Source organism: Schistocerca nitens, chromosome 8 (genome assembly GCF_023898315.1).
Source record: "Schistocerca nitens isolate TAMUIC-IGC-003100 chromosome 8, iqSchNite1.1, whole genome shotgun sequence".
Classification (NCBI taxonomy): domain Eukaryota; kingdom Metazoa; phylum Arthropoda; class Insecta; order Orthoptera; family Acrididae; genus Schistocerca; species Schistocerca nitens.
In genome coordinates this window covers 105,239,493-105,252,444 of record NC_064621.1, presented here as the reverse complement: position 1 = coordinate 105,252,444, position 12,952 = coordinate 105,239,493, and the positions used below count along the sequence as shown (strand labels likewise).

The 12,952-nt window shown below is 44.3% G+C and overlaps 1 protein-coding gene across 1 annotated transcript in view; it reads right to left on the bottom strand.

The window, feature by feature from the left end:
- The window catches only part of LOC126199427 (gonadotropin-releasing hormone II receptor-like), a 75,279-nt gene extending 66,086 nt beyond the window's left edge, over positions 1–9,193 (bottom strand). Inside the window, exon 1 of the mRNA XM_049936345.1 lies at positions 8,663–9,193. Coding sequence (XP_049792302.1) covers positions 8,663–9,193 — 531 coding nt within the window. The remainder of the gene's footprint in view (positions 1–8,662) is intronic.
- Positions 9,194–12,952: the final 3,759 nt, after the last annotated feature.

The window sequence follows — 12,952 nt, the reverse complement described above, 5'->3', positions numbered from 1 at the left end:
AAAAAATACAGGGTTCCATTTAAAAAAGTCATACCGCTGTTCATATCTTTGTAAAAAGCAGAGCTACAACGAAGGCAATCATGGTAATTGATGTCCCTCTGACGGTTAAAGAACATTTGGTTGAAACATTTTGTAATTTGCAGCTGGACAAACAGTTACTAAGGGTGGTGAAGGTAAATGGGACACCCTGTATATAAAATACCAGCGATGTCAGACATATTGAAACCAGACTGACATTCTCTGGACACAGGACCGTTCATTCCTGAGAACCAGAAGGTAAGAGGTCTGCATAATATAAAGATTGCTTGTATTAAGTTGAGGTGACTTACTAGCTCTAAAACATACATTGAACAAAAAAAAGTTCTAGGTGAAAAGTTAATATTAGTGAAGCAGAAATCTGGCCACCTGCTAACCACCTCTCTTCCGTTCAGTGAACGTCAGTGTCTAGCCGTATTATTTGTATTGTGCAATTACATTTGCAGCAAACTAATAACGTTTGAACGTGAGTGTCAACCGTTAGAACAAAGGTTAACACTTGAAATTCGATTGCAGCAACATGTACCACGAACCGTTTGAGTAAACTGTACGTACTTGTTGGCGTAGAATTCGACTATGCAATAAAAATGCGGCTTCTCATTGGGAAATACAAAGTATACCCCGCCCACACATGACGGCTGGTTAGGAAGTGGCCAGTAGTGGCAGAGACGGATGTCTACTTTACTAATATTGACTTTATACCAGGACTTTCTTTTTCAGCCGATGCGTCGTTTTTTGAGTTGAAACAAACGCATTACTTATCAGGGAACGTGCAGAAATTTTACATAAAATGCCAGTAACATTTGGACTCGAGCTGACGTTTGGTTCAAAATACTACAGTTGCGGAAACTGCATCACCATCCTAGATATGATAGAAAAGAAATTAACGTATGGGAAGTAACTTTTTTTGCAACATTCAAGTACGCAATTAAAAAAACAAGGTCCATAATAGAATCTGGGTTGCAGACTAATTTTGTATTGGACACCAAAAGATGTTCATTTGATTTCATTTACTGTTAATCTGTAACTTAAACGTACATAACAGCACCTTTTGGTTGTTCCGTAAAGCCATTATTGAAGGTGCTTTCAAAATTAAGGCCACTATCTCTGCCACAAAATTGGCAACATTTGTCTACGAACAAAATTATAGCTGGTCTTCCTGGCTGATTTAACTATGTACAAGACCGAGACTCGAAAAAGGAATTATGAAACATGCAGGAGATCTCCATGAGATCATGTGCAGTTTTGAGGGGGCGTACTAGTATTAGTACTGAGCAATTCATCGCCTGCTGTTGATACCCTCAACGCCGTCGAATCTATATAATGAAAGCATCGAGCAGGCAAATATGACCGGAACATCCAGAAAGTCCTTCTCCCTCTACGAAAGGCTGGATAAGCTCTCACGGAACATAGAATCCAGGTGAAGCAATTAGTACATACACCCGAATGTGCCCTCCCCCAGAACGGCACGGAGGTGATTGCTGCGCCCCGCGCATCACTGACCTTAAAAGTGATGATGATGACGTCCCAAATACGAGGAGCGTAGGTGATGATGCGGGAGAAACACACCGCCGACTAAGCAAGGTCCTAGAGGAGGTGGTTTGCCATTGCCTTCCTACAACCGTAGTGAATGATGATGACGAAGACGACACAACAATATCCAGTAATCTCGAGGCAGGGAAAATCCCCGGCCGGGAATCGAAGCTGGGACCCCGTACGCGGGAAGCTAGAACGCTACCGCAAGACCACGAGCTGCGGACCGACCTTAAAAGTATGTCTCTACAATTCTGCGTACAGTATATTTTTAAAAAATAAAAATTAAGTACAAGAGAACTGTCTCTCCAGTGATTCCCATACTTTACAGGTTATTCGTTTATCACAGTGATTAGCGAAGAAACATAAGACTTGTCTTGTTTTAACCCATTTCAGAGTTTCATTCACGCTAGAATAACAACAAATACAGGGAGTGAAAGACTATTTACAGCTTGTACAGAAACCAGTAGGCAATGATGAGAATTAGAGGGCATGAAAGGGAGGCAGTGGTTGAAAAGAGAGTGGGACAAGTTTTTAGCCTATCCCTGATGTTACTCCGTCTGTACGTTGGCCAAGTAATAAAGGAAAGCAAAGAAAAGTTTGGAGTAGGAATTAAAGTAGGGTCAGGAGAAATAAAAATTCTGAAGTTTGGCGATGACATCGTAATTCTGTCAGAGGCAGCAAGAGACTTGGAAGAGCAGCTGAACGGAATGTACAGTATCTTGAAAGGAGGATATAAAATAAACATCAACAAAATTAAGACGAGGGTGGTGGAATGTAGTCGAATTCAATTAGGTGATGCTGAGGGAATTGTAGTGGACTGTTAAGGCAGCCAGTCCACAGTGAAGTAGCCGAAAGGGCACGCGTCAACTCACGCCGTCTGGCGTTAAGTCTGGAACAGGATTCGTAATGAATGTGATAAAGAAAAGAACGTAGCTACTAGAACACTTAACTTTTATATTGTCCTTTGGTATACAGCATTCTGGATGATACAAGTGAGACTCTATCTTGAGGTACATGCAACGTTACAAATTGGTTAATGGCACCGTGCTAGGTCGTAGCCATTAACTTAGCTGAAGGCTATTCTAACTGTCTCTCGGCAAATGAGAGAAAGGCTTCGTCAGTGTAGTCGCTAGCAACGTCGTAGTACAACTGGGGCGAGTGCTCGTACGTCTCTCGAGACCTGCCGTGTGATGGCGCTCGGTCTGCGATCACTGCCAGTGGCGACACGCGGGTCCGACATGTACTAATGGACCGCGGCCGATTTAAGCTACCACCTAGCAAGTGTGGTGTCTGGCGGTGACACCACAGGAATTACCTTAGGAAACGAGACGTTTAAAGCTGTAGATGAGTTTGCTTATTTGGGCAGCAGTCTAACTGAGGATGGTTGGAGTAGAGAAAATATAAAATTTAGAATAGCAATGGCAAGAAAAGCGTTTCTAAAGAAGAGAAATTTGTTAATATCGTATATACAGGGTGAGTGACTAACTACTGCCACCTAGATAATAACTCTGAAAGTATGATAGTAGATGAAAAGTTTGAGGCACAAATATTACATGGGACAACGGGGACCATAATATAACGGGTGTTTTTTGTTTCTATATGGGGTCGCGTCAGAGATATGAAGGTCAACTTTGTTTTTTTAAATGGGATGCTACAGTTTGGTACTTATTTTCTGATAGTGGCTCTCGAGACGAATCCAATGATGTGTAACAGTAAGGTCGTTGAAGGTCAACGAAGGTCACAAAGGTGGCATGAACGTCCATTTACAGAAGGTCTTCGAAGTTATGACCAATGGTATCAATGCAATGCTGCTATCTTTTCATCATGGATTGAGTGCTATTCCTTTCCACTTTGACGCTTATCGAAGCACGTGCTCTGTCAGTTCACTCTCGTATATCGCGCAAATAGTAAATATTCGTCGAATACGGCGTATCCACCTAACGTTCCATTGACATCTAGACACCATTCAAGGGTTTCGCAATACAACAGTAATAGGAAAGGTACGACTAGTGCCGTCGAATCAAGCGAATGTGAATGATTTATTCCTTCGAAGAACAAGTCGATATGCTTCTCATTTACCGAGAATGGCAACGAAATTCAGTAAGATCTAGAGACTTATACGCTGAAAGATATCCACAACGTACTCACCCTACACGTCGTTCATTTAAATATGTGTATGATAAATTGAGAACAACTGGCTCTTTAACGCATCGCAAACACTAACGAGGGAACGGAAATTGGTACTGTGGTTCGAGAACCTTATGTTAGTTCGAGTCAAATCGCAAGGGAATCATCCTTACTATACCAGTCTCCAGCAAGAACTAACTGGTACGGATTGTATAAGTCGCATTGAATTCTGCCGCTGGGCTCAACTTCAGATTCAGAGGCATGAAACATTTATTAATTTGATTTAATTTACTTACGAGGCTACATTCACGAACCATAGAAATGTTAATTTGCATAATATGCATTATTGGGCAACTGAAAATTCGTGTTGGCTGCAGCAAGTTGCACACCAAAAACCGCGGTCGTGAATGTATGGTGTAGGATTATGGAGGACAGAATTATAAGCCCCCATTTCATCGAAGGAAATCTTAATGGTAGGAAGTACACCACATACCTGCAAGAAACATTAGGGCTGTCATTGGAAGGAACACCTTTAGGAACAACGAACAGAATATGGTATCAACACCATGGGTGTCCGGCACATTTTTCGCTGATGGCTAGAAATGAGTTGCAGAGACAGTTCCCAAATCGTTGGACTGGATGCGGAGGAGATGTGTCGTGGCTGGCTCGTTCGCCAGACTTAACGCCTCTGGATTTATTCTTGTAGGGATTAGTAAACGACATTGTTTATTAAGACGTTCCAACACACCAGAAGATATGTGAGAGAAAATTTTCAGAGCATGTGCTTCGATAAGTGCCGATGTGGTAAGGAGTAGTACTCAACACATAATAAGAAGATTGCAGCGCTGCATTGATACCAATGGTCATCACCTCGTACACCTTCTGTAAATGGACGTTCATGTCACCTTTTTGACCGTCGTTGACCTTCAAAGACCTTACTGCTACACATCTTTGGATTCGTCTCGCTAGCCGCTGTCTGAAAATAAGTACCGAACTAAAGCACACTACTTAAAAAAAACTAAGTTGACCTTCATATCTCTGATGCGATCCCACCTAGCAACAAAAAACCAACGTCATATAATGGCCCCCGTTGCCCCATGCACACTGTAGATTCAAGTGTTAGAAATTGTTTGTTGAATATGTTTGTCCATAGTGTCTCCATGTATGAAAGGGAAATATGGACAATAAACAAAGAACAGAATAGATCAATTAGAAATTTTGTGCTACAGAAAAATGTTGAAGGTTAGATGGGTAGATCACGCAGCTAATTAAGAGATACTGAATAGAACCGGGGAGACAAGAAATTTGTCGCACAACTTGACTAAACGAAGGGGTCGATTCATAGGACACATTCTGATACGTCGAAGTATCACCAATCTAGTATTGGGGCAAAGTGTGCGCATGCGTGTGCGTGTGTGCGTGTGCGTGTGTGTGTGTGTGTGTGTGTGAGAGAGAGAGAGAGAGGGTTGGGGGGGTGGGGGGGACGGGTAAAATTTGTAGAGGGAGACCAAGATACGAAAACGTAAAGCAGATTGAGATGGATGAAGGTTGCAATTGTTGTTCAGAGATGAAGAGGCTTGTTCAGGATAGAGTACCGTAGGAATCTGCATTAAACCAGTCTTCAGACTCAAGAGGACAACAACGACAGACCTACTTTCAGTGTTCTTAACACACGAAATGCTTGAGAATTGAAACCGATGACACAGCTTACGTCTGTTTAAACGAGTATTCAGCTTCGATGTATAGATTGCAGTTGTCTATAGGCATCTACGCTAGCTACTCTAGTAAAATTATTAATCAACCACCGAAGGCTTAGTATTTTTTTTTTTTTAAGATCGTACCAACTAAAATCTGGTAGAATTGTAAGAAGTACTGGCTGGTGAGGCAAGTACACTATACATGCTGTCCCCCTGTTTTCAGCTTATGTGCTTCACCGGCGCGTCTCTTTCCGATCAAGAGTCGGCAGTAAGCGGTAGGCTTGGGTCAAGTAGCATATTTGCTTCAGCAACCGCTCGCCGGCCTACGGGCCAATACCGTAGCGGAGTATCAGCAGAAACTCCGTTGTTTGAAGAGCTCTATAAGCGACAGCGGGTTGAACCGAGTGCAGTGTAGCTACATAAACCACATTACCATAGACGTCTCTTCAGAAGTAGCCGTTCCTTTACGACGTTACGTGAACGAAATGACTCTGTGGAAACAACATGCATTTACGGTCGCAGTGCGAGGGAATAGCCTTTTTCATAAGCAAATAGTTGAAACAAAGGTTAAAGAACTGACATACATATCCTGGTTAACTCTAAAACTATCTTTCTTGGTTTGTCTTTCTTTTTAGGTCATTTACTGCAGTCCTCTGCGCCTGAGCTCTTTGAGATGTGGTCTTTCTCGCCTTCCTTCGATATGACGATGTCCTTCCCTACTCCGACCATCACTTCCCTGTATAGTGTGTTCAGAAACTATATGTTTAAATTAATACAGGAGTTTGAAAACATCAAAACAAATATATTTCATTGAGGAACATATGATGTCTGAAGTAAGCTTGTAATGTTAGGGAATATTTTGTTAGTGGTGCTGAAGTAAGCTATTGTGTTGGTGTCACTGACAGGGAATGTGTGCTGACATTCAAGTATCAACAATTCACATGTTACACGTGACTCAATGAGGTATTCGATCTTGTGCTAATAAACAGCGGTTCGATATTAATGTATGGGACGGCATTCGATATGGGGCTCTAGATAAATTCAGTATTGCTGTGAGGAATCATCTGAGAACCACCTTAGGTTATCAGTGGATGCGCCGAGGTGGCCCTGTGGCATGGCCACCCAGGTCACCTGACCTCACATGTCTGGATTTCTTTCTTAGGAGTCGTATGAAACAGCTGGGGTATGAAACTGTTGTAGAAACACAAGAGCATCTCGTCCCTAGAACTGCCGCCGCTTCTGGTACTACTGTGCTCATGCTTGAAATATTCGCACGAATATGGTCCGACGTTGTACTGGGTGAATAGAGGCCATTCGAAGCGCAATCTAGCAGTTCCTGTGGATGCCGCGGCTGTAATTAGCTTGCTAAAGTACCGTCAGCTTGGTTTTAGAAAAGGTAAAGGCACCAGAGAGGCAATTCTGACGTTGTAGTTGATAAAGGAAGCAAGACTAAAGAAAAACCAAGATAAGTTCATAGGATTTGTCCACCTAGAAAAATAGACAGTCAGTTTAAAATAGTGCAAGATGTTCGAAATTCTGAGCAAAATATGGGTAAGCTATAGGGAAGGGTGATATACGTCAGTATATGAACCAAGAGAGAATATTAAGAGTGGACAAGCAAGAACGAAGTGCTCGTATTAAAAAGAGCGTAAGACAGGGATGTATTCTTTCGCCCCTACTGTTCAATCTGTACATCGAAGAAGCAATGATGGAAATAAAAGAAAAGTTCAGGACTAGAATTAAAATTCAAGATGAAAGGGTATCAATGATACGATTCGCTGATGGCGTTCCTATCCTGAATGAAAGTGAAGAAGAATCACATGATCTGCTGAACGGAATGAAGAGTCTAATGAAAACAGAGTGCAGATTAAGAGTAAATAGAAGAAGGACAAAATTAATGAGAAGTAGCAGAAATAAGAACAGCGAAAAACTTAACATCAGGATTAATGGTCAAGAAATAGATGAAATTAAGGAATTCTGTTACCTAGGCAGCAAAATAAACAATGACGGACGGAGCAAGGGGACATCAAAAGCAGGCTAGCACTGGCAACAAGAGCATTACTGGCCAAGAGAAGTCTACTAATATCAAACGTAGGCCTTAATTTGAGGAAGAAATTTGTCAGAATATACGTTTGGAGCACGGAATTGTGCGGTAGTGAAACATGGACTGTGGGAGAACCAGAACTGAAGTCAATCGAAGCATTTGAGATGTGGTGCTACGGACGAATGTTGAAAATTAAGTGGACTGATAAGGTAAAATGACGAGGTTCTGCGCAGAATCGGAGAGGAAATGAATACGTGCAAAACACTGACAAGGAGAAGGGACAGGATGATAGGACATTTGTTGAGACGTGGACTGATTTCCATGGTACTAGAGGGAATAGCAAAAAGTATAGGGGAAGACAGAGAGCCGCGCGGGATTAGCCGAGCGGTCTTGGGCGCTGCAGTCATGGACTGTGCGGCTGGTCCCGGCGGAGGTTCGAGTCCTCCTCGGGCGTGGGTGTGTGTGTTTGTCCTTAGGATAATTTAGGTTAAGTAGTGTGTAAGCTTAGGGACTGATGACCTTAGCAGTTAAGTCCCATAAGTTTTCACACACATTTGAACATTTTTGAAGACAGAGATTGGAATACATCCAACAGATGATTGAGGACGTCTGAGATGAAGAGGTTGGTGTAGAAGAAGAAGAAGAAGAAGAAGAAGAAGAAGAAGAAGAAGAAGATGATGATGATGATGATGATGATGATGATGGTTTTGGTTGGTTTGTGGGGCGCTCAGCTGCGTGGTCATCAGCACCGGCACAAACTCCAAATTTTTACACAGTCCAATCCAGCCCTGTCACGAATGTTGATGATGATGCTGAAATGACGAGGAGAACACACTCAGTCCCCGGGCAGAGAAAATCCCAAACTTGGCCGGAAATCGAACCTGGGACCCCATGATCCAGAGGCAGCAACTCTAGCCTCTAGACCATGAGCTGCGGTCTGCACAGGACAGAAATTCGTGGCGGGCCGCATCAAACGAGTCTGAAAACTCAAAAAATAAAAGGAAAATCTACCGTATGTGTTAATCGTCCCTAGCATCAGAAATTACCGTCGAGGACCATATGTGCCATAACTAAATATATTTATTCTGATGTTCTCTACCTGCTGTAGTAACCCAAGCGAATAGTTCCGGAATAGCCTGGATGCCATATCCTATCTGCGATTCTACAGTGGTAGAAACTGGACTAGTGCAACACAGTCTGCAGATAACGTGGTGGGACTTACCTGCGGGAGGCTGAGCAGCGCGCTGAGGCCCCAGGCGGCCGCCACGAGCCGTCCCAGCCGGTTGGCGGTGCCGAGCGCGCGCATGGGGTAGCGCACGGCGACGAAGCGGTCGATGCCGATGAGCACCAGGATGAAGGTGGACAGGTAGAGGCTGAACACCTGCGCGAACTTGAAGAGCTTGCAGGCGGCGTTGCCGGCCAGCCACTGCACGGCGTAGCTCCAGGCGGCCTCGCCCGCGATGCAGAAGACCGTCACCAGCAGGTCGGCGGCCGACAGGTGCAGGATGAGCGCGTACACCGCCGAGGGCTGGTGGCGGCTGCTGCCGGGCGCGGCCGCCCAGTGCCGCCGGTGGATGCTGGCGATGGTCGCCGCGTTGCCCAGCAGCGACAGCGCCGCCATCGCCGACAGCACCCACGCGCGCACCCACGACGCCTGCGTCAGCGTCGGCGCCGGCTCGCAGCTCCAGTTCCCGCCTCCGCCGCCCACTGACGACACGTTCCACACCTCGGGCCGAAACGTCGTCACTTCCATGTCTGGTGAGATGCGTTTTCTATCTCCTGATGACGGAGCGAAATTGTTCGAAACACTGCGCACCCGCTAGAGCAGCAGGCTATCGTGTCCTGTTCCTATTACCGCAGTTTGATGACAGGTTCCATGTATGAGGCCGAAACGTGGTCGTATCCATGTCTGATAAGGCGTGTTTTCTTCCTCTCGCCTGTAGACCAGAATTATTTCCAACACTGCACTCGCCTGACCCGCTCCTATAGTGTAACGCACTGCGCCCAAGCTTGCGAGACCAGGAGGTAAGCCAGATCCGTGTCCGATATGCGAGGCGGTTTAACGACCATGTCTCGTAAACCAACTAGGCTGAGTATGGTTTTTAGGCCATCTCCGACGCTCGTCTAGGAAAAGGCTGGACTGCGCTGGAAATTCCACCTCAGAGAATACGACGCACAAATACTTAAATGCTATAATACAGGGGACAAAGTTCACACGATTTAAATAGATGCTCTACGCGATTTCCCTCTCTTAGGCTACATTGACGAGCATGCCATCAGGTATGCCAGCCGGCTAGAAAGTTAAGTAATAAAACTAAATCTCTGCCACATAGTGGAAAGGCGAACCACGCACTAGAAGGGATGAATGCTAGGAAAAGAAAGAAGTGTGTTCACTAGGTTGGCAACTCGCTTTCCGCAGCCTACCGTGCCACATTCCAGCCACCGCTTTCTGAGGAGAGGTACCTCATCGGGACCCGAAATTTGGGCACATCCAGTCCAGCGAAATATGTTTCCTTTGTCCTGATGACCAACTGAAACGGTTTCGAACACTCTTGACGAGTCCGTTGCCACAGGATATCGTGCTGAGGTTTTCTCATGCACCAAATATATCACTCGGGCTTGTACTCTCTCACTAACCACAATGACATCACAGATGACTCTACAGGATACAAATGAAAGGTAACCCACAATGGTATCTATAAAATACTCCTAGAGCATGAAATTCCACAGTTACTCTGGGTCAGAAATATGTGCATCATGTTTGTGTACACAGTACAGATAGTATCCCTCTCCACAAACTATCTTGCCGCCTTGATCTTACGCACCATAAGTATGACTCGTACTTGTGCACCTAACAGAAACCAAACGTGAATCAGAGCATGTTACTCACATGACAAGAAGGTAACCCACATTACCTCCTACAGTATGATGACAGAGTACAAAAATCACGCGTGCGACGTATGTTTCACATCTGCGAAACGTATCCAATTAGAACAAAACTGATTCATTGTTTGATCTCAGTGAAAGAACAGAGGTATTTGTGTTTTATCAACATAACGTAAATGCACTGCTTGCCATTCTGCAGGAAAGCATTACCATGAACAAGTGCAACAGTCGAAAAAATCTTCGATTCCTATCGCTCTATCTTCCCTAAATTGTTAAACAGGAAGTTGCTGCTAAACATGGGACAAATTTTACAAGACCTCCACTAACGCCAGAGTCCTTAAGCAGGAAAATAGCATATGATTTCTTGAAACTGATGCGGGAGTGAAAATTTGCTAATCTTCTTCTCTGTAGAGGCATGCGTCTATGTATTTTGCAGTGTAATGACTATAAGAAATGAGATAATAGTAGCGATACCCTCTTCCTGTTACACACCTTGGTCTGTAGTGCCATAATGAGTATAAAAGCGAGCGTGAGAAGTTTTTAGATGTCAGGGACGTGATTACACAGTGCTATACGTTTCTATTTTACTTTGATGATATTATTACACTACTATCATTACAAAAACGGATATACAAGTGGCGGCGCAATCTGATGTGTCGAACGTACCAGATATGAATAGCTGTCTACCACACAATCATAACTTAGACGAGTTTTTATAAAACTCCGGATTCACCTGAACGTTTATGGATGACGTAAACTGTGATATTGGCTGTTCGTATTACGATGGCTCTTAAGCTTTCAGTCCGATAGCTTGAAATCAGGTGTGTGTGTGTGTGTGTGTGTGTGTGTGTGTGTGTGTGTGTGTGTGTGAGAGAGAGAGAGAGAGAGAGAGAGAGAGAGAGAGATGGGATGGGAGAGTTAATTGGGAGGTTGGATTAGTCGGTAAAGTGAGGAGGAAATGTAGCACAAGCAACTGGAATTTACTACGCACCTACATTAATTAGTACGAAGTGAAAGCTAACACAGTACAATGTTGAGTCATTTCCCCAAAGACTACACTCTGTGGCAGACATTACAATCGATTTCAAGCTATTTGAGAAATTTTAAAACAGCTCTGCATTTTCTAATTCGTACATAGAACTTGCGGAAATGAGTTGGTCTCCATTTTCAATGCCACAAGGATGTAACAACGTAGTCTGTAGCCGTAGCAATGAACGAGAGAACTACTAAAGTGGTCTAGTTCATCATTTTGGTCATTAGGAATACAAGGACCACTTCCGTTGCATCTATGTTCTCGTCATCGATGAGCAACATTTATGGTTCATCAGTGGTTCACAAATTAATTAAGCTGAAGTCGTAAAGGTGTACCAAAAGTGAATGTGAAATATTAATAGCAAAATCGGTAACGAAAGCTACGTGGAAGTGGTGTAGTATTTATTAACTGACCCGGGGTATTTATTTTACAGGCTAACAGTCGGGAAAAATATTCACTTGCTAACAGAGTTGTCACGGTGACAAGAGTTTTATAACTGGAAACAGTTGCCGCTATCTTTTAGCTTACGCAAGGAGAGCTGCGGAACTCAAATGCAGTTCACACTAAGTGTGTTTGCTGGTCTCGCAACATCGTTCTTACACTTTCACCCACGCGTAGTGCTGCTTGAACTGTGCACCCAGCACTCCAGACAGATGGTGGCAGCTAAGTGTGGACGAGACGCCGTCGACAGTGTCCGCGGCGCGGCAAGTAGTCACACGCGGGCTGCTGAAGGCGGACGGAGAGACGCTTCGCGTCGCGTGGCGGCCGTGCGTCGGTGCGCGGGTGCGTCGCGGTGTGCGGGCGTCGCGACGGGCGGCCGGCGCGCACTGCCCGCTGACGCCGCCGCCGACGCTGCCACCGGCGCCCCCGACGCTTCGCCCGACGGTGCTGCCCTCGCACCAGGCGGAGGCTCGGAGCATTCTGCTGACGTTACGAACACCTCCGGCTCGAACAAATTAGGAGCCGCGAAGTAACTTATCACTCAAAATACGACCAGTGAAATTACAATGCTATAAATACAGCAACTGACGAACGCTAAACGAAGTCTACCACATGCTTGCGCATCCAAATCATCAGTATTTCACCGCATCTCCACGATATGTAAGGGTTAAGCAATATATACAGGGTGACCGGGCCAAATATCTCACGAAATAAGCGTCAAACGAAAAAAACTACGAAGAACGGAACTTGTGTAGCTTGAAGGGGGAAACCAGATGGCGCTATGGTTGGGCCGCTAGATGGCGCTGCCATAGGTTAAACGATAAATCAACTGCGTTTTTTTAAAATAGGAACCCCCACTTTTTATTACATATTCGTGTAGTATGTAAAGAAATATGAATGCTTTAGTTAGACCACTTTTTCGCTTTTTGATAGATGGCGCTGTAATAGTCATAAACATATGGCTCACAATTTTAGACGAACAGTTGCTCACAGGTAGGTTTTTTTAAATTAAAATACAGAATGTACGTACGTTTGAACATTTTATTTCTGTTGTTCCAATATGATACATGTACCTTTGTGAACATATCTTTCCCGTGAATGCATGCTGTTACAGCTTGATTATCTGTAAATACCAAATTAATGCAATAAATG